Source organism: Diprion similis, chromosome 6 (genome assembly GCF_021155765.1).
Source record: "Diprion similis isolate iyDipSimi1 chromosome 6, iyDipSimi1.1, whole genome shotgun sequence".
NCBI classification, from domain to species: domain Eukaryota; kingdom Metazoa; phylum Arthropoda; class Insecta; order Hymenoptera; family Diprionidae; genus Diprion; species Diprion similis.
In genome coordinates, this window is record NC_060110.1 from 22367591 (window position 1) to 22386989 (window position 19399).

The 19399-nt window shown below is 39.3% G+C and overlaps 1 protein-coding gene across 1 annotated transcript in view; it reads right to left on the bottom strand.

Moving 5' to 3' along the window:
- The window catches only part of LOC124407147, a 291004-nt gene that overhangs the window by 165143 nt on the left and 106462 nt on the right, over positions 1 to 19399 (bottom strand). The window contains exon 6 of the mRNA XM_046883000.1: positions 16886 to 17637. Coding sequence (XP_046738956.1) covers positions 16886 to 17637 — 752 coding nt within the window. The remainder of the gene's footprint in view (positions 1 to 16885; positions 17638 to 19399) is intronic.

Sequence of the window (19399 nt, forward strand, 5' to 3'; positions counted from 1 at the left end):
GTTTGTACGATGGCATCGGTCGATAAGCGGTCTGTAACTGATAACGAGCATGCGAGAATTTTATATATGCTGGCCAACGACATGTTACATCCATTAAAAAATAAAAATTGTTTTCAGTGGCAGACCGACCGCGAAGATTCCATCGAATTTCGAGGCTCGAGTCGCGGGTACCAAGCTCGTAATTTTTTTCTTTTTAGTGAATTCGAACAGGTTTGCAATATAGAGGAGATTAAAGCTTGGAGTGAAGTTATCCGAGGCAAGGATCGCGATCAGTTATTTTTTTATTTTTTTCATTTTTTCCTACACCAAATATAAACTCCACGGTTTTCGGCGCACACGGAAAATCGCTAATTCTATATTCTCTATAATTTGATAGATACTCAATTATTTGTATCAATAAAGTCTATTGAAATAATTTTTTGTTTGAGGAAATAAATTTTGCATAGAAGATCAACGACTGGATTGTAACATCGTTTTTTAACTAGGAATGATTTTGAAATAAAATTGCAGTGCGTCAAGAGATGACGATCATGGATCATAACGCGATATCGCAGATCGATATCGGATTTAAATTTCCATTACGCAGCGAGTCTTTTCTCTCTTGATCCTTCGGTAATCCTCTGCATCCTCTGCATCCTCTTCTCTCTTTCTGTTTATTTCTCTCGTCTGTCGGCAGATCTGCGACCGACCGCGGCGAGAAGGAAACGGCGAAAAGTTGAGATCGAAAAATGATAAACGAGCTTCGAAAGCGTCGCGGGTTCTTCGCTTCCGGGTTCAGCGTAGGAATGTAAGGCATCAGAGACATCGCCACATTGGTATTCCCGAGTTGCATCGCTTCCACGGCGTATATCCAACCGACATCTTCGCGTATTGTTCTCGGTCGAGAACCTACCCGTTATACCATCTCGCAATACGATACCTACATCTACACGATCCCTGTTTACGCACGAAACACCGATAACTTGAATCTCCGTTGCGAAATTGTTATTATTATCATTTTTGAAAATTTATTTTCACCTCAAATGCAGCCTTGAATCGAGGGTTAAATTGATCGCATCAATCTCGCTACGTGAATTGCCAAACGTCGATTTTGCTCCAATTTGTTTGAAACGAATGTACAGTTTAGGGGGTAAAGTGGAGTAAAGAAATCAGCCGTCAATACATAGCATGAAATTTAGGATTTTGAAAATGATTACACAGATAATATGATTTCTTAACGCTTAAGAGAATTAAAGAGGACTGTAAGTGCCTGCAACCCAAAATGGAGAAAAGATGTATTTCTTTTGCTGTATAATTACCCATCGCTTGAATTCAGGCTTTCAAATATCCTCCTCTCGCAAAACAGAATAGCTATTTATGTGGCATGCCCGTAAACCGCCTGTTTTTTTGGCAAGGATAAAGATTTCAGGACGAGCTGAAGGCGAGCCGGAAGCGAGTACTGAAATTATCCGAGGCAAAAAACGGTTTACGGGCATGCCACATACAATATTTTTTACCGTATGGGCATTGAAAAGCAAAACAAAGAGTGAGGTTATGTCGCGATCTGTTCAACGAAGCTACTTTATAAGGCAGTTTGGGATGCGCACTTCGAACTGCGCATCAAAACTGCGGAATAAAGACTTTATTCCGCAACTTTGTTCGCTGCCGTATAAAGCGTCACTTTACGGAACAAAAACTGCCACAAAAAGTCGACTTTTCAATACCCATGCCGTAAGAAAGCTTTTTAAACGAAGTATTAACGCGGAGTCACCTTAGGAGTCAATCACACCGAATACTCGTTACGTTGTAAGGTCTTAAGACCATTTTCTTTTTTCCTTGTCGATACGAGGAGGGATTGATCAGTCTGGCAGTGGCGGCGTTGTTACTTATAAAGGACACGATGTTTGTAATAAATAGCTTTGCTCGTTAGCGGCGAGGCGCTTCGCCTTCACGGCTTCAGGCCCTCGAGAGTTCGATCAAAGGTGTATCAATTAACCGATTAAGGTCTTATCTCGCGCCGTGAAGGTTGTCGTTAACGGATTCGACCCTCGTCAGCGTTGGGGACAAATTAGTTTCCCTCACTGCTGCTTTGCCCCACCAAGCGAAGTGTCATCCCTGCTAAATAAAGTGGTTGAATCTCGGAGAACGGTCGTCGTTATCGGCCTACCTGAACGCCAAGAGCCCTTGGGAACAGTCTCTGATAACCGAAACCCCATTTTCTAATCTATCCTTGATTTCTAATGCATTGCTAACCCGGGCAAACAGGAAATTTCCACCCACATCTGATTTCTGGATCTCAGGGTATTAACACCGAGATTTTCACCGATCTCACGTATTTTAAATAACTTTTACACGTTTCGCGCGAAACACTTTAAAATATTTTTAATCATTTTCGTAAGTCGATTTCAATCAACGATTTCCTCCAATTTTATTAATTTCAAAATCCTTCACTTTTAGAACATTCAGAAAACGGTCAGATAGAATTTCGGAATTGCAAAAAGTGTCCAATAATTTCCAAAAAGATTTTGCCGGCCGGTGATTATAAACTTTTATATTTCTCTTGTTATTAATACCTTGACACGTAAAGTTGACAGTTTTACGGACTTTTCGATCGTCAAATCCAAAAGAAATTGATAAAAATGAAAACAAAAAAAAAATAAAAAATTGCACATCGGTGAAACGGAATTACGCGCGCGTCTAAAGTGACAGAATAAACTTGCGATGTAAACTATTTTGCGGTCAAAGTTGTCGAGTAGCGAAGTTACGGGAATTCTTAGCAGATGCGGACTTTCCGTCCTCCAGGAGGCTACGCGTCTACCTGACTTCCATCGCGATGCCTTGGCTGGCTAACGAGCTCCTGGACTCTCTTAGGCGAGCTCTGGAACACGAAAGGAGTTTATCCAGGACGGCAGCGGAGCAAATTGTTTAGAGGATTTCCTCTCTTGGATGAGGCGCTACGTGATCTCGATCTCCATTCTGGTGCTTCGTGGGTGCGGATGGTCGGTCGCAAGTTGAAGTTAAAAATTAGAAAGTCACACCCGATTCGCAATAATCCGATGTTAATTAATTGTTAATTTATATACACTAGACTGCTGGAGAGTTGGAATAAAAAATATCTCTTGACGTCACAATTATAATAGATTTATATAGAGAATTTAAACGAAGAATCGAAACGAAGTAAAGAGTCTTAATGGCTTCGTCTTATGCCTGCAGAAGAAGAACAAGAAATAAATTCGAAGCGACAGAAGGAGGGAAAATGAAAAAGCGAAGCTGAGAATTCACAGTCGATCGTTAAATTTTTATGGGTGATTTAAAATCAACGTTCATCATTTGGTTTCAAAAAATTCTAAGATCATGAGAAATTATTGCTAGTAGTCGTGTATAATTGTACACAATTAATGAGCAGTTTTTACGTGCAAACAATTAACGATTCGAGAAAAGCAATCAAACAATAACTTTCGGAAAAAAAAAAAAAAAAAAAAAAAAAAAACTATCAGTTCGTCAGAATCGGATTACCAAACGTAGAAATGAAGCGAGTTAACGTTTTATTACGTATTCAGAAATTGGCTTGTATTTACCGAGTGTACAGAAATAATCGGTATGCAGAGCTGAGATGATAGGAAGCCGAGCGGCAGGCGCATTAATTTACATTTTACGAGAAGTTGATTAGCTCGGGGCGGGCGTTCATTAATATTAGCTATTCCGCTGAGGCAGTGAGCATTTTAACGGGTAGAGATAATGCATATTGTTGCTCCATTGAGCGACTCCAAGGTATCCACGTATAATATATATATAAGTGGAGTTTATTGTTGTCGGGGAAGCTAACGACTCAATTCAACCTTCGGACAATAATTACAAGTTGAAATAACATCATCCTGCATTCACGGTTTTACATCACGACGAGTTATGCATGTATATCTACGATATTCTTGCTTCGTAAGGACCAGGTAGCAAGGATATGCAGGAAGTCTCCTTTGTACTTCACTTAGGTATATGTTATCGCACTCAACTACTTACGAGGAGGAGGAAAACGGATGCTTTTATATACCCGACTGAGTTCTCTCGTAAACGATCAGAATTAAGAAACAACGAGAAAGAAAAGAATAAATATTACATTATGAAACTGTGTTTAAGATTATCGTTACCGAGTCTTACACCTGCCGCCGTAACAGGATGAATGAACAACCGTTACAAGCATAGCGTCTAATTAAATCGTCACTTTTAAGTAAACGGAAGAAAAAATACAAACAAAGAAAAAAAACTCAAGGGTTATTAATTTCTTTTACAAAAGTAACGATTTTTTCACAATTAATCGACATGGCTAAAATACGAGGAAAAAAAGAAGCGATAAACTAATTTTTAAATTTTTTAAGAAAGAAAAAAACTTGACAATCACAAAAATTTTTACTTTCTTCAATTTTTATTTTCCGGATCAAAATGGTGTAAAATAATTTGGAAAAATCGATCGCTCGTTGCGATAAAAATTGAAAAGGAACTCTCGTTCCATTCTATTCGTCGTTGGGATTTTCGGACTGTGAATTGTGCGCAACATAAATAGTCAAGACTTCGACGCTGGCGTCGCGACGCGATCCACCGACTGACTCTTCGGCAAGCTCCTCACGTAAGATTGTTCCAGAGTCCGACGACGACCGGTGCTGAATGAAGGAGAAGCGTTTTTATCAGCTTATTAGGTCTTCCACATGAAATCTCTCGAGAACGAGCCGAGGAAACTTGTGTGTCTCTGTGCACTTCGTTCAGGGTTTCACATGTGATAAGTGCAGGAGAAAGAGTTGAAACTGCAGTAGGGTGGCCACAAATTTTTGGGAAAATATTTTATCACATTTTATCAACTCTATGTTCGCTACAAATTCGATTCGAATTGAAGAAAAATATAATGTTGAAAGAAGTTACTTTTATCCGATTTGTTTTCTAGATAAAAAAAAAAAATAAACTCGTTAGGTACCTCAAACAATCATTTCTAATTCCCATGATAAAAATCTGATATTTTCAGTTTTTCCCATGACCAAATTAAAAATCTCTTGACAATTCTGGGTTTTTCATGAACTCTTTTAAATTCCCTGACATTTCCAATAGAGAAAAAGAAACACGTGGATTGTAAATCTCCGTAGAACCAGCGATACGTATTATATATTCAATTCTGTTCTATTTCCTCGACGCGTAGAAGCAATTGACTTTGTCGTGTGCATCAAAGCTTCTTGACTTATCTTCACCGTCATTCAGTCCTATGGCATATAATGCTCTGCAATCGAGAATCGCGTCGTCGACCTGCAGGAAAAAATCTTCCGCTTTGACCACCTGTCAAGATCTATAATTGAATCTGGGTTCACGGAGAATGTAATAATAACCGTGACACAATGGGATATCCATACAGTATTTCTACCTTATAGCTACTCTTGTCACGTAGGCACGTGCTCGACTATCTTTGTACACGAAACTTAAGGATTCGGTTGAGAAAAGAGAAGAAAGAAAGAAAGAAAGAAAGAATTAGACGTATTGGTGACAAAAATGAACGGGGAACAAAAAAAAAATGAGAAAATCAAACACACGATGAATTGTAATAAAAGCTAGAGAAATTGTCTCGCTCAAATTTTTGATTAGCCTAGAAAAATTACCAAAAAATGAAAAATATCGTCTTTGAAGTTCTTCAACTGGGACCGTTTTGAGAACCGCTGAGCGGAGCGAGTGTCTGACGCGAATATTAAAACAATTGAGAAAATGAAATTCAATGCACGCCTAGGCGAGCGACTCTGTTTAAAAAAAAAATTAAATAAGTTCCACTTTGTTCTCCCGCAGTGAACCCCTTATAATCCACGTACAATATTTTCAAAATAAAAAGCAAAAAAAAAATAAGCAGATGTTCGCACGGGAATTAATCACAACTTAATGACGGTGTGACAAAATTAGACAAGGATTGATACGTTTTCTCATTTTATTGTGATTTTACATTGATTCTTATGGGAAACTGACAGACTCTATGTAAAATCATGAAAAATGAGATTAAAATAAGTCTAGTATGGTTCATACAATCGCTTTTAAATTTCACACAGTTGTTTTTGAATAAAAATGAGAAAAATTTGTATAATTTTTATTGTACTATAATAATTTACTGCAATCATTGCATGGATATCATAACTTTCCGGTGTAGTTCTGAAAAAAACGACAAGTTATCGAGCTTTTTCTGTCCACGTACTGTTTACTTAGACGAAAAGTAGCTTTTATTTTTTATGTTTCAGAAACAGTGTTGTTTCTTCTTTGAACATTAGCGGACAGCGAAGTCCGGGTGTGTAAATAAAAGTGAAAGAAGAAGAATAAGAAGAAGAAGAAGAAGAAGAAGAAGAAGATGATGATGAAGCTCGAGACTGGGACGAAGTTCGTTTATGAAGAGAACTGCTGTGAAGGAATTTCGGCAGCATTTGGGACAGTTCCAGGAGCGTTAATCGAGTAGCAAAAAGGAGGATCGTTCCGTTCTTTCTTACTTTCCTTTTTCAGGGGACTAACGACTGGAGATGCTCGCGCCTAAGACACCCGAAAGTCGCTCCGCAGCATCCCGTCGTCGTTTTCGTCGCCCATTTTCCTCCGCCCCTTTAGCAGTTCCTTCTTATTTCTCCTTTCTCGGCTTTGCCCGCCGCTCTCGCGGTGATATATGGACCCCGAAAGACCCCCGTGGCTGTGTACTAAATTGATTCGAATCGTTGTGATACAATAATGCCGGGTAATTAATGGTCCGATCCTACGTCGGATGCCTGACTGCTTCTTGCCTTATACATGCGTCGAGATAATTGAAACACCGGCTTTGGTTATGCACGCGTCATTGTTCCTCGTTCTCGTTGGTCAGCAGGGTAGCCGGTTCCTACTACTTACTAAAATTACATTTTTAATCTAAGCGGTATTCCGGAAGTCAATTTCAAACTCGTAACGATGTAGCAATTCAAGTGCTGAAGTTCTGACTTTTATTCATTTTATACTCACGGGTAGAAGAACGTTTCAAGTGTCTATTCGAGAAATCAATCAATCAAAAAATCAGAATATATATTGCTTTTCATCGATTGATCGTTGAGTTAGTATTTTTATTTTCGACTTCTCGTCATTTTTCACATCGATATTGATAATTAAAAATGAACAAATTTTACGCATTTTATATTCAGTGACAATAACCATCTTTGATTTCAAAATTTTTGTACGAGAAAAGGACTAATGAAAAAAAATTATGGTTCTCAATTTAATTTATGCAGTCGAACAAAAAATTGTGCAACGCTGTAATTTAGTTGTAACAAAATTCTGTAAAATACTGTACACATATCTCGGCCATATGCTGAGAAAGTATAGAATCATAACTGTGATAGCGTAAAAATATCTGTAAAAACAATTTATAATCGTTTCACATAATAATAATAATAATATCACCTTACGACTCGATAACTTTAGCTCTCCCATATTATTCCTCTCCGACAAATTATTATGACCAGAGTGGCGCGTACGTTATAATGAGCGAGATTGAGTTGTGTACGAAAAATAAGGAGCAAGAAAAAAAAGTGAATAATAAGGAAAAAAAAAACAACAAGAAATACGAAAGTATAAAGAAATTTTTTATTTTTTTTTCCCACCTTTTAGTTCCTCGAACTTATACGTATACCCATACATACACCTACATGATTGTTAATCAACTCGCTGCAGTCGTTGCGTCTGATCTCTTTTTCTTATTCGTATTTTTATTATTTTTCCACACAACCAAATTGCCGCAAGGCATGTAACACGAAGAGAGGCATTATTATATACAGCGTGTTGTATGATGAAATGCAAAAATTAGCCGTCTAATCGTGAGAGCGGCTTTCGGCAGGCATTCGCTGGGATATTAGCTCCGTATATTCATGTGTCAGGAATGACGCAGCTCTGCAAAGGTGTGTATAATGACATAAACAAGTACTCGAAAACCACTTGAAGCCGCGCACGTGGAGTTTGGCGTTACTCAACTCGAGCTGTTTATATACGGCTAGGTATATCTAATAAGCCAGTTATTATAATTGTTCATATCTTCATGATCATGACTATCATCATTTTCATAATAAATTTATTTCGATCTCCAGTAGGTACATATTTTTTGTCGGAGATCACGCAGACTTCCAATAATAATTTAAGCGAATGTGCCATAATTGCTGGTCATAATGATCGATTTAAAACCCGTTAATATTCTCCGCGACCAGCATTGCATATTTATATGTATACCCACCGGTCTCGATGGTTAATATCGGTGTAAAAAAGTGTGAGAAATCGAGCTTTTTCAATTAAAACTTCAATGTTGGTCAGCCAGTCGATAAATTTTCGATATCTCTGCTGGACCAGTGATCGCGAGTATCTCGATCCGGTCTACCTTTAACACTTTTAACACTTTTTTAACAAACGTTAACTGCAGCTCGATTCACCCGCCGACAACCTCCGGGAGAAAGTTAGTTATTAACTCTCCACCGGTCGACGCGGATGCTGCAGATGCATGATTGCCTACTCGGAGAATGTAATTTGGCGGCATAATCGATTATCATTACTGTGCTCGGCGACACGTTTTCTTCGTTTTTGAAAAATTTCGATCGCGCTTTTTTTCTTCATCTTTTGTTTCTTCAAACCAATCACAAAACTAGCAGCACATAACAGCTATTCATGTGGCATGCTCGTGACATGCCTGTTTTTTGGCGAGGATAAAGATTTCAGGACAAGCTGAAGGCGAGCCGGAAGCGAGTACTGAAATTATCCGAGGCAAAAAACGGTTTACGGGCATGCCACATACAATATTTTTTACGGTATGGGCATTGAAAAGCAAAACGAAGAGTGAGGTTATGTCGCGATCTGTTCAACGAAGCTACTTTATAAGGCAGTTTGGGATGCGCACTTCGAACTGCGCATCAAAACTGCGGAATAAAGTCTTTATTCCGCAACTTTGTTCACTGCCGTATATAGCGTCACTTTACGGAACAAAAACTGCCACAAAAAGTCGACTTTTCAATGCCCATGCCGTAAAAATATACGTATTTGATCCAACAAACTGCCAGTGCGATTACTTTGCACAAAGATTTCATAAATGATATGTGAAGGATAATGTTTAATGTAAGATAAAAATAAAAAAATTGATAATCGAAAATAGAAAGTTAAAATAGTGTTATTGTTATTGAATCTGGATAAAATTTTTAAAAATTACTAGAATCCATCCAACAGGTATAGTTACTTGTACAGGAGGTTTTCGATCTCCTGTAGGATGTATTTGGGTTTGCAATTAAATTGTACTGATCTGTATACTTTATTATTATCATTATATCTACGGTGCAAATTATAAAAAACCGAGTAAAACCCCAAAAAACTGATTCAGCGTGTTGGAATCACGTGACGAATAAGTACGATGAGAAAAAGGGGGCTTTTTCGTCTTCACCTTCTTTTTTCGCTATCGTCCCCCATTAGAATAAATGTAAAGTAAGTAGTCCTGGTCGCAGGAGTCGGTGATCCCGCACCCTTGCAGCCTGCAGCCACCTAGCGCATTCATGGCGTATTAAATCTGACTGTGAACTGGGCAGGCGATGGGGGCGAATGCACGGGGCTGCCGCATTTACATGATATGAATATAATGGAGAGGGTTGAGACACGGAGCGCGCGCCGCTACCTGTTGAGCGACTCCGGCACTCCTGGAGCCTCGAATCCACTGACCTAGGAATTAGGGGGTCGTGGGAGCTCGGCGCCCTGCTCTGGCCCATTTGTCGGGATGACTCCTCGGGCCCTCCTTGTGCCCCGATAATACTGCGCCCTTAATTTTCAGGCCATAAAAATCAGTCGCCTTGAATCACGAGGGTCTCAAAGTCGTGAGTTTAGTGTTTGTCGAATTGATACTAGGCTGAAGTTAGTAACAAAAACTAGTATTTTTTTTTTTTTTTTTTTTTTTTTTTGCACATTCAGAATGCCTGAAGAAGTTGAATTAACGGTTTACTGAATTTCAAGTAATCCAAAGGTCGCGAAATAACCACTTTTTCCAATTAAACTTTAGCCTGATAAATTATTTGCATATCTGCAAGCTACGAAGAACTCTTCAAAAATGGGAAAATAAAATATGATGAAATTAATTACACAGCCGGATAGAATATTTATTTATTCATCACGATGTTGGATGGTATTACAATACGCAATCAAAATTTTCGAATTTTTATATGTTACGAGATATCTTTATAGATCATAAATACACTGTTTTTATTAATATTGAATGTACGACCATCTTGTAATAGAATTAATAGAAATTATCAATCTTTGTCCAACCAAGTTTCCCAATTACAATAATCTCAATTATCCAAAAACTTACTCCACAAATGGAACAGTCGAATCTTTATTATAGCAAATTTATTACTTAAATATTTTCCGATCGAAACTTTACTCATGCGTGAAGTTATTTCTACATAAATTCCGAAAAGACAGCAAAAATGAATGTTTCAATTCTTCATTTTTTAAGACTATATTTTTCAGAGTGACGTGGGTTGATCGACTCTCAATATCGATTTTCGTAAGAAAAAAATGAACCTGTGTTGCCTTTTTGCCGCAATAATAATTACAAAACAACGAAGATATGAGAAGACGTAATTGAGGAGTGAGGTGATTACAGTAAATCATACTCGGGCAAAGACCATTAAACAAATTTGAGCGACGCCACCGAAGGAACTCCGCCGTACAAGAAACTCGTTTCAAACTTTCTCCCCTCGTGCGAGCACGTTGTGATGTCTATGATATTTTGGAGCAAAAACGGTGCACCGAAAAACCAACAATTCGAAGAAAAAAAACATTGTTCTTAGCGATATGAAAATTTTATCTCGACAATATTCCGCGTTAAAACTCGACTGACAGATGTTAAAAACGATCGATTTTCACCCTTTTTCGAATACATATTGAGCAGGGAAAAAGGGGCCAGGATTTATCATTCAAAGCGTCGTTATTCAAATCGTCAAACGATGGAATAAAAAGCTGCCACGAATACGTATACATACGTCTATAAATATGTATTATAATGATGACGGTTACCGTGCGGATGAATGTTTTCAATATTCTAAAACATAGAATATCAAGGCGTATGTGGTTCACTATATTTCGGACCTGTCATTTTTCTCGCTCGGATGCTTATGAATATTTAGAAGACTCAAGCGTACCTACTGAACCTACTCTCAGGTATGTCTATTAGTCAAAGATGCTTTTAAACGATTTCTTCCTCTTTTCCCCGTCGTCCCTCCATTCGCTCGTCTGAGTGACGGTTATTCTCCATTAACAGACATCTGCCGACTGTCAAGCTGCAGTGGAATAGAGAAGACGAAACGTCCAAGAGTACAAAATTACAAAGGGAGAAATTTGTCATCCCTATCTATGAGAAAGTTTCAAGATTATAGGCACAGAATTCACAAGAAAATGCATTTTCCCATTTCTCAGACCAATATCTACGATCCCATTTCCACGAGTGCATTCGCTGCATAATTTTCAGAGTTACTTCTACCCGATGGGTGGATAAGAGACGTAAGAGCAAAGCAGCGACGCCAACTTCGACAAAGATTAGGATGGAAATCCGTGCTGTCTCCAATTTCCAATTTCGCGAAGCGTAAACAGGTGCATAGAATTGAGAGATTAGTTTGTTCTGCGTGTAAACTCGTGTTGAGGGCGTTGAAATATTCACCTTCATTTATGCAGGATTGAAACAGTTCAGATTTACCGAGATGAACAAACACGATGGACCAAAATCGTCAAGTTTTGACAAGAATTTGAAAACTTAAAGATTTGTAAAAAAAATTAGAAGAAAAAAAACAAAAACAAATAAATAAATAAATAATAACTGTGAAAAATTCTACCAGTGTGAGAAATTTTCTAACCACCAGCTGGACCTTCCATTGATTACTGTTGTTATTATATCTATTCTAGTGCGGAAGTCACGCTTTAAGTGCGGCTAAGCGTCTCTTTCCGTCTCTCGTGTCGAGAGCATGATCATCTCCTCAGCCGAGTTTCCTTTAGACTTTGAGATTTTATTTTATCGAAATGGCCCAGACAAAACCTGGCCGGAAGTTAGTCTCGACAGATACTCGAGAAATTTCCACGTATTTTGTCGTTTTCAACGGAGGAAAATTTGTTTGACTAATAGATTCCGGTACAGATACTGCATAATTAAGACGAATCTGATCTTTCATCTCGACTCTGAATCACAGATTTTTGTGTTTCAATTCATCAAGAAAGTAGAATTCGTTCTTCCGGTTTTTCCTCAAAGACAACGACGATTCTCGCCGTTTGGATATGAAGGAGGAGGCGAAAGAAGATGTGGCAGGATTCCATCACGATGTTCAATTAAATTTATGCCGCGCGCGCTCGTTAATACCCTCAGGGTATAATTCGAAGTTACTGCATTAAATCCTACGTTATTCCGTGATAAATTTTTCAGTTCTCTAACGAGCTGGCTCCGGCTACCTTCTACATCTAACTATCCAACTATCTGCCTATCCACCTATCTAACTATCTGTCTATTCTACACCTGCATGGAGAAGGCAAAGGAAAAAGCTGAGTGTGTTGTGAAAGAAATTGAGAGACTTTGTATCAACGAGATTATTTTGACGGTCCTAATCTCACGTCACAACGCACGCGTCGTTTCAAATTTTTTATATGGCAGAGAATTTTCCGATTATTCTCCATGTTTTTACAGTCATTTAAAAATATATGTAGTCTCATCCTAATTCCCAGGTTCAATTTCTCTGTCCATTATAAAAGTGCAAAAAATGTCCCCAGCTAAAAACCAACCCCTAAAGTACGAATTATCGATTGACGATGGATTTCAATTACGTCTGTTGTACTTCACTTCACTTCATTCTCTCGTCTACCAATTTGACCCTGAAAAGTTTTCGCGGTCGGATACTGGTAATTAAACCTCGACTGGCTAATCCATGTCTGAATCGTTGTTACCGTTGAATCGTCATTCGGTGAGCATAAGTTTCTGCCTGCAAGCCGATAAATAGCAAAGTTGCCTTGCGTGCCGAATAAGGACAGAAAACTTGAAACTTCAGTGGACAAATTTAAGCTGCAAGCTCGGAATCAGGCACAGTTAAAATCCTGAATCCTGCGCGAGGGATTGTAGGAAACTAATTACTCACCCCGCTGTACCCGATACGGCTTGTAGAAATTATTCAGCAAGTAGCCATGCAGGATTTATCTCTCGCTCTCGCTCTCGACATTTCAATGTGCAAAAAGGCGAGCAGCTTGGAATACGATCTCGTTTCCTCCTCCTCGACCTGCGGAGCTAATCAGCTTCCGGAAAAGCAAACATAATTGAAGTCCACTACTTCCTTCGGTTCACCGCCGCCTTTCATTTCATTCGTTTCTTCGTGAAGTTGAAGAAATCATAATATGTCCAGATGCTCAGTTTCATTCATTGAATCCCCCTAATTATTGGTGCATCGATTAAACCGGCTCACATAAATCTCGGACGGATGTTCTCGATAATCAGTTCAACAAATCAGTCTTTGATGCTCGATATTATCGTAGAACCCTCGATTCTTTCACACCTTCTTCCCTTCTTCCCTTAGAACTCATAAATATCGCGGAAATGGGAAGGGTTAGGCTTAGATTCGTGCATGGTTGGGCGAGGAAAGCAGGTTGGTCTGAGGTCGGTTAGTTCGAATGGTTTATACTGTGCGATATTGCGATAGGAGAACAGTTCCCACTGAAAGGAGGATCTGAAACCGCGTCAAAGGTAGGATTATGAATTCTATACCAGAGGGCATGAATTCATGCAAATCCCTTTGATGGTATAACTAACTTGCAAAGGGAATATGTACAGGCAGTTAAGCGTAGTCGAGAGTCGCACATAGACTCCAAGATCTGTGAATTCTGGCCGAAACTGCAGTTCCGTGTCCTTTCTTGTCTGGTACCATAGAGAATACAGAATCCACAGTACACCAGTTGCATTACTTCGTTTCGCAAAGGAGACATGTTCAGCTGAATACAGTAGATATGTTATGCGTCTGCATCCTCGTTCTCTTCCTCTTCGGATGTGCATTTTAATCTGTGTTGCACAGCGTCACAGTCATAGCAGTCATCCTGCGAAGGCATAACGTAACTCGGCAAGCTTACTTATGTCGCGTATTAAGTTACGTCTGCGCATACAATTCAACGTCGCGTGTTCGTGCAACCGTCAAGTTACAACCGAAGACCGTGCCGAATGTAGTCCCGGTTCTGCAGCAACTCACTGTCAGACGACCGTTCTTGAAATTCCCAGATTTTATCGCCAATGATTTGAAATTCAAACTATTCACCGGATCAACGCATTATTAAATGATTAATATGTGTATAATTGTATATAGATCTCAAATTTGTTCTCTATAATCACAGGATATTGAATACGAGTCGAAGGATTTTTGGAGCGGTTTTTAAGCCAGGCTTTTTTGGTCCTGTAATTTTGCTTTTCAATTTCAACCTTGAAATACTCGAGACGTTTTCTATCCTCGAAGAATTTCCACGTCATATACTCGTTATTAGGTCGAAGTATTTTTGATTTATGAACCCTTGTAGCGCTTCGCTATGGATAAACAGGGCGAATATTGCGCGAAGACAAATTGAACCGAACTTTGAACCACAAGGGTGGAACGAAGCCACCCTTCAGTCGTGTCATCGCCAGGAGAAACTCATCGTCTGACCTCCGATTTAAAGATTATAATTGATCAGGCAAAGTGATTAGCACCACGAAGCTATTTTAAGACGTTAATCCATTAATCTAATTTTCACAGTACTAAAAAAAAGAAGGAGCGAGAAAAACCAGATCCTTATTCAAGGCGATGTCAAGACGAGCAAAAGCTTCAAGTATGTACCATTAACCGCAGGCGCGTAATAAAGCAGCGTACATAATTGCAAATTGGTATGTAGGTACCTACCTACCAACACCGAGGCTTTGGAGTCGATGGAAATTCCGTAACTTCCTGTGTAATTTTAATTAGCCCAGTGAGCCGTGGGTTTGAAAATGTACAAGAGTGGGCATCATCTGGACGAGGACAGTGATGGAAACAAACGGAGGTGCAGCGTTACAGGTATTGTTTACGCAGTTCGTTGGCGCTGCGGAGGAAGCAGAGGCAGGTAGACGGATGGGCAAACGAAAAGAGAAGCCCGTTATTAAGCCAATACTCGGAATGAAATGAAATAAAACGAACCGGCTGCCGGTTGCTCCATCTCTCTCTTTTCTCTCTCCGCCTCATCCTCCTCCTCATCTTCCTCCCGCTGCTACCACCCATCTCGTCTCTCTCTTTCTCTCTATCTTCTCTCTCTTATTATACTTTACATCTCAAAGGGTGCCTGGTAACAAGTCCTACCGCACGACGGACGCTCTAATAGCATTAACTTGTCCCTTCTTCACGTACGTGCAATGCCTGCGCATTCGTAGGCATATCCACATGGCTTTTCAATATCTATTTTGCAAATGATGGATAACTTTTTTGACGCTTTAAACGCGGGATGAGAACGTTTTTCACACCGTTGATGAGGATCGTCATTATCCCATATCAATCGAACGTTCTAAAGGTGAAGTTTTCCACGCTCATTTAGGATTAATTTACTGATCATTTCAGGGAAGATATTTCGATTTAAAAGATTCTACTAACAGTACGAATATTGATAATAATTGGCACGACGACACACGCTAATTTACTGATCATCGCTCGATCTTGTAGTAATTATATTCAAAGTTCGAGGGTGTGAAGCGATAATTAGAAAGCAAAAGCGGCCAAGGATGAGATTTAGATCAAGAATCAAACGAACTCTGGGTTACTGAGATGAGATCGCACGTTTGAACTAGAGATTATCAGTACAGTATAATGTGTGCTTATCGACGGTGTCAAAGATGCCGGAAGTTCGTAGGATTTGAGGCCGGAGGTGAGCGTGATTCAGTCGTTATAACGCGAGGTATAATGGAAATAGTTACTTGACTGAGGAGAATAAGTCATCATCGATTTCACACTGATGGCGATACTCTCCTTCCTTTAGAGGACTAATGACTTCACGAGATTATCGATCGTTTGATTTTTAAATTCAAAATAAAAACACACGAGATCATTCTCAGAGACTATTGAAATCCAATGGATGCCACCAAGATCAGTTCGATATTGGACTACTACGAAAAATTTCAAGGCCGAAGTATCAACGTTATTGTTTAGAATTGTTTCAAAATTCGTACATCACAATAGTGATAAAGAAAATAAAGTGATATTCTGAAGAGCCAACCTCTTGAAAGTCATTCTAAGACTGTACAAATAATAAAATAATAACACACAATAATGAACTTTGCCCTGATGTTGTCTCGTGAAAAATTAGTAGTACATATATATACACCACTAGAAAGTGATCTCGAACAGTAAACTGATTGTTTATTCAGATACTGCTTGATATAAGTCATTCATGTAACAGGGCCAGTAAATTGAAATGGAAATCATGGGAAATATTTGTGTTTTTTAAGATGTTCGAGTTCGAGTATATCGATTTCGTATGCGGTTGCTGATGATAACATTGACGTGACGATGCATTCTTAGAAAAAATCGTTACTTCGCTATTGTTAGTTAGTCTGAAATTCCCAAAACCGTATCGAATTCCAAAACCCCAAAATCTTTGAAGTCATAATACAGTTGCAAATCGGTATTTTCAACTTGTTCTCCAATACTTCGTTACATCAACGTTACCGAATCCAACCTCGTGATTTCTAAACAAGTCATTACAGTGTTAAAAACCACTTGTTACACCGTGAAACAGTAACGACCAACCCTATAGCCTCGACGCTGTGGTAGCTAAACAAATTGTTCGAAGACAAGGCAAGTAACGTTATTCGCATAATAAAATGGTACGAAATTTGAAAGTAACTTACCTAGCGAAGAAAGCTGCAGCAGCACTAGCCTGAGCAGGAGTACCCGGAACCCCGCTGACGTTGTATGAGTACTTGGTCTCCTGATAAACCTGAAATACGTTGGGTTTGGGGTGCGCGGACCGGTGATTATAAAAGTGCTTATTACCATCGTAGCCGTTCTCACTGTACTTGTCACTGTAAACACTTTTGCCCGATGGTTCGACGCCCGGTTTCGCGGGAGCGACGTTGTACCCTTGAAGGCTCTTCGCGTGGCTCTTTTCGTGGGCCGACGAAGGGGGTGGCTTGTCGATGCTGCCGTAGGACTTGAAATCGTAGCCGGACTTGAGCTCCCCGTAGAACTTGACACCCCCTTCACCCTGTTTGGCCTTGATCACCGACTTGTCATGAGGATTGTTCGACTTCTCACCGCACTTCACCACTGGGCCCAAGTCCGCCGCCCCCTTGAGGCCCACCTGGGCCTTCAACATCTCCGGCTTGGCGTCCTGGACCGTCACGAGCACCACGTCGACCGGCTGTTGATGCTGCTGCTGGTGCTGGTGGTCCCCGAGGTCATCACTGCACTTGACCGTTTCCAAAGACGATTCAACCCTCGGACGCACGTCGCTCGGCTTCTGGGAAGGGCGCTGACGCGACGCTACCCGTCCTGCTTCGCGCGCGGTCGGCGTTACACTGGCGAGGAGAGGCACGCCTCCTGCCTCTGATCCCGGCGCCTGCTGCACTCCTCGGATCCCGATTCGACGTCGCCTTTCCTCCTACGATCGTCAACGTAAGAATACAACGGCTGTGTTGACTAGCGACGGGGATTAACCGCCGCGGATTTTCTATTAGCCTAACGACGTTGTGGAGAGATTTGGCGAGGCGGAAATTCATACTTTTCGGTTTAAGGGGGGGGGGGGGGGGGGGGGGGGGGGGCATGATCGACTTCGACGTTGACGTGTATACCTCCAAATATCGAAATCTACGTATCACAAATGTGATAAGGGGCTTAATATTTACATTCTATACACAACTTTGATCGAAAATACTCCAAGCCGATTAAATGGCACGGAATCTACGAAATCGCAGTAGTAAATTCGTAGAATTCAGGATATCAACGTCGAAATCAACCAACCAACTTATACGGAATAGTCGCGTGATTCGCATTTGTCAAATAGCTTATTACGTATTTATAAGCATCGATAATTTCCCTAAAAATGCATGGCAGTAAAATATTGACTATGAAAATCGTAATCATCAATAGTTTTATCGATTATTTTACTATATTGTTTTTTTTTTTTTTAGAAATTCATTCGGACGAATTTTTCTTTTTTTTTTTAATTCGTCAGTTCAATGTTGGTATTGATGATTGATCATAATCAATGTGTCGGTGTGACGGAAAAAAGATGTCTGATTGACTAACCAATACACAGGACAAATTTAATGAAAATTCGATGTGGAAGAGTCTTGCAATGAAATTTGTAAAGAAGATATTGCTTTTCGGAATCTCAAATTGAAGAAATATTCACCCTTCAATATTATGAATTTACTCAGAGTGTGTTTCTTTCTAATTCCACAGTGAATAAATTGTTAATTCATTGAAAATTAAATCGGTTGATAAACTATCGATTCATGAGAAATTGATTTCAGTAATTACTGCAATTATTACTGCAATTATTTTGAGTATGATGTAAGATAAGAATTCTAGTACAAAAACAATGTCTCTATTTTGAAAAGGTTCTTCTTCTCCACCATAAATTTATATAGCAATCAAAATTCCATCAATTATGAGAATAGTGTGTAAACCGTACCTCGATAACCATTATTTCAATTTACAATTTTAGTTATTAATTATAAAATTCAGAACAAGAGATAGATATTTTACACATATATTATATACACATACGTAATGTTTATATATGTATATCTGGTACGTGGGTAGACGGCTGAATTGCTCTCTAGCTTGTCTGTTTCACCTAACAAAGCTCTATTAACTAATTAATTAACACTACCGCTCTACTGCTGTGCATGTCTGCAGGAACTGTGGTATACGTCTTGCTTTCGGGACTAGTCTCTGTTTATTGAGGTGGATCTATTCCCGTCTCAAACTGACACGTTGATAACATTAACTAGCGGGAAACAGAGAGGCTAGGCTTACGAGAACAAGCTCACCTATGGAATTGGATATTTTTATTCTTACTGGCAGATTTTTCAGACAAAATTAGTTCACCTTGTATGATTGAGAACCTGTGTTTTGATTTTTTTCTCTGAACAAAAACGACCGTGATGGTGAAAAAAATACTTGAAGAACCAAGTCTCAGCTGGTATTAAATGTGGCTTTTTTTTAAATACTTAAAATCTATGGTTTTCTCCACGTAGTTTATATACATTTTCCTTATCTTTACGGTTCGAAGATTGACATAAGAGGCTTTGTGAGAGAGCAGGATTTTAATTTTTTTTTTAGCCTATAGATCGATGTGAGCTGGTTCTTGTATAAGAGGATTTCCTCTTCAATCTCAAAAATGTCTACAAACCACA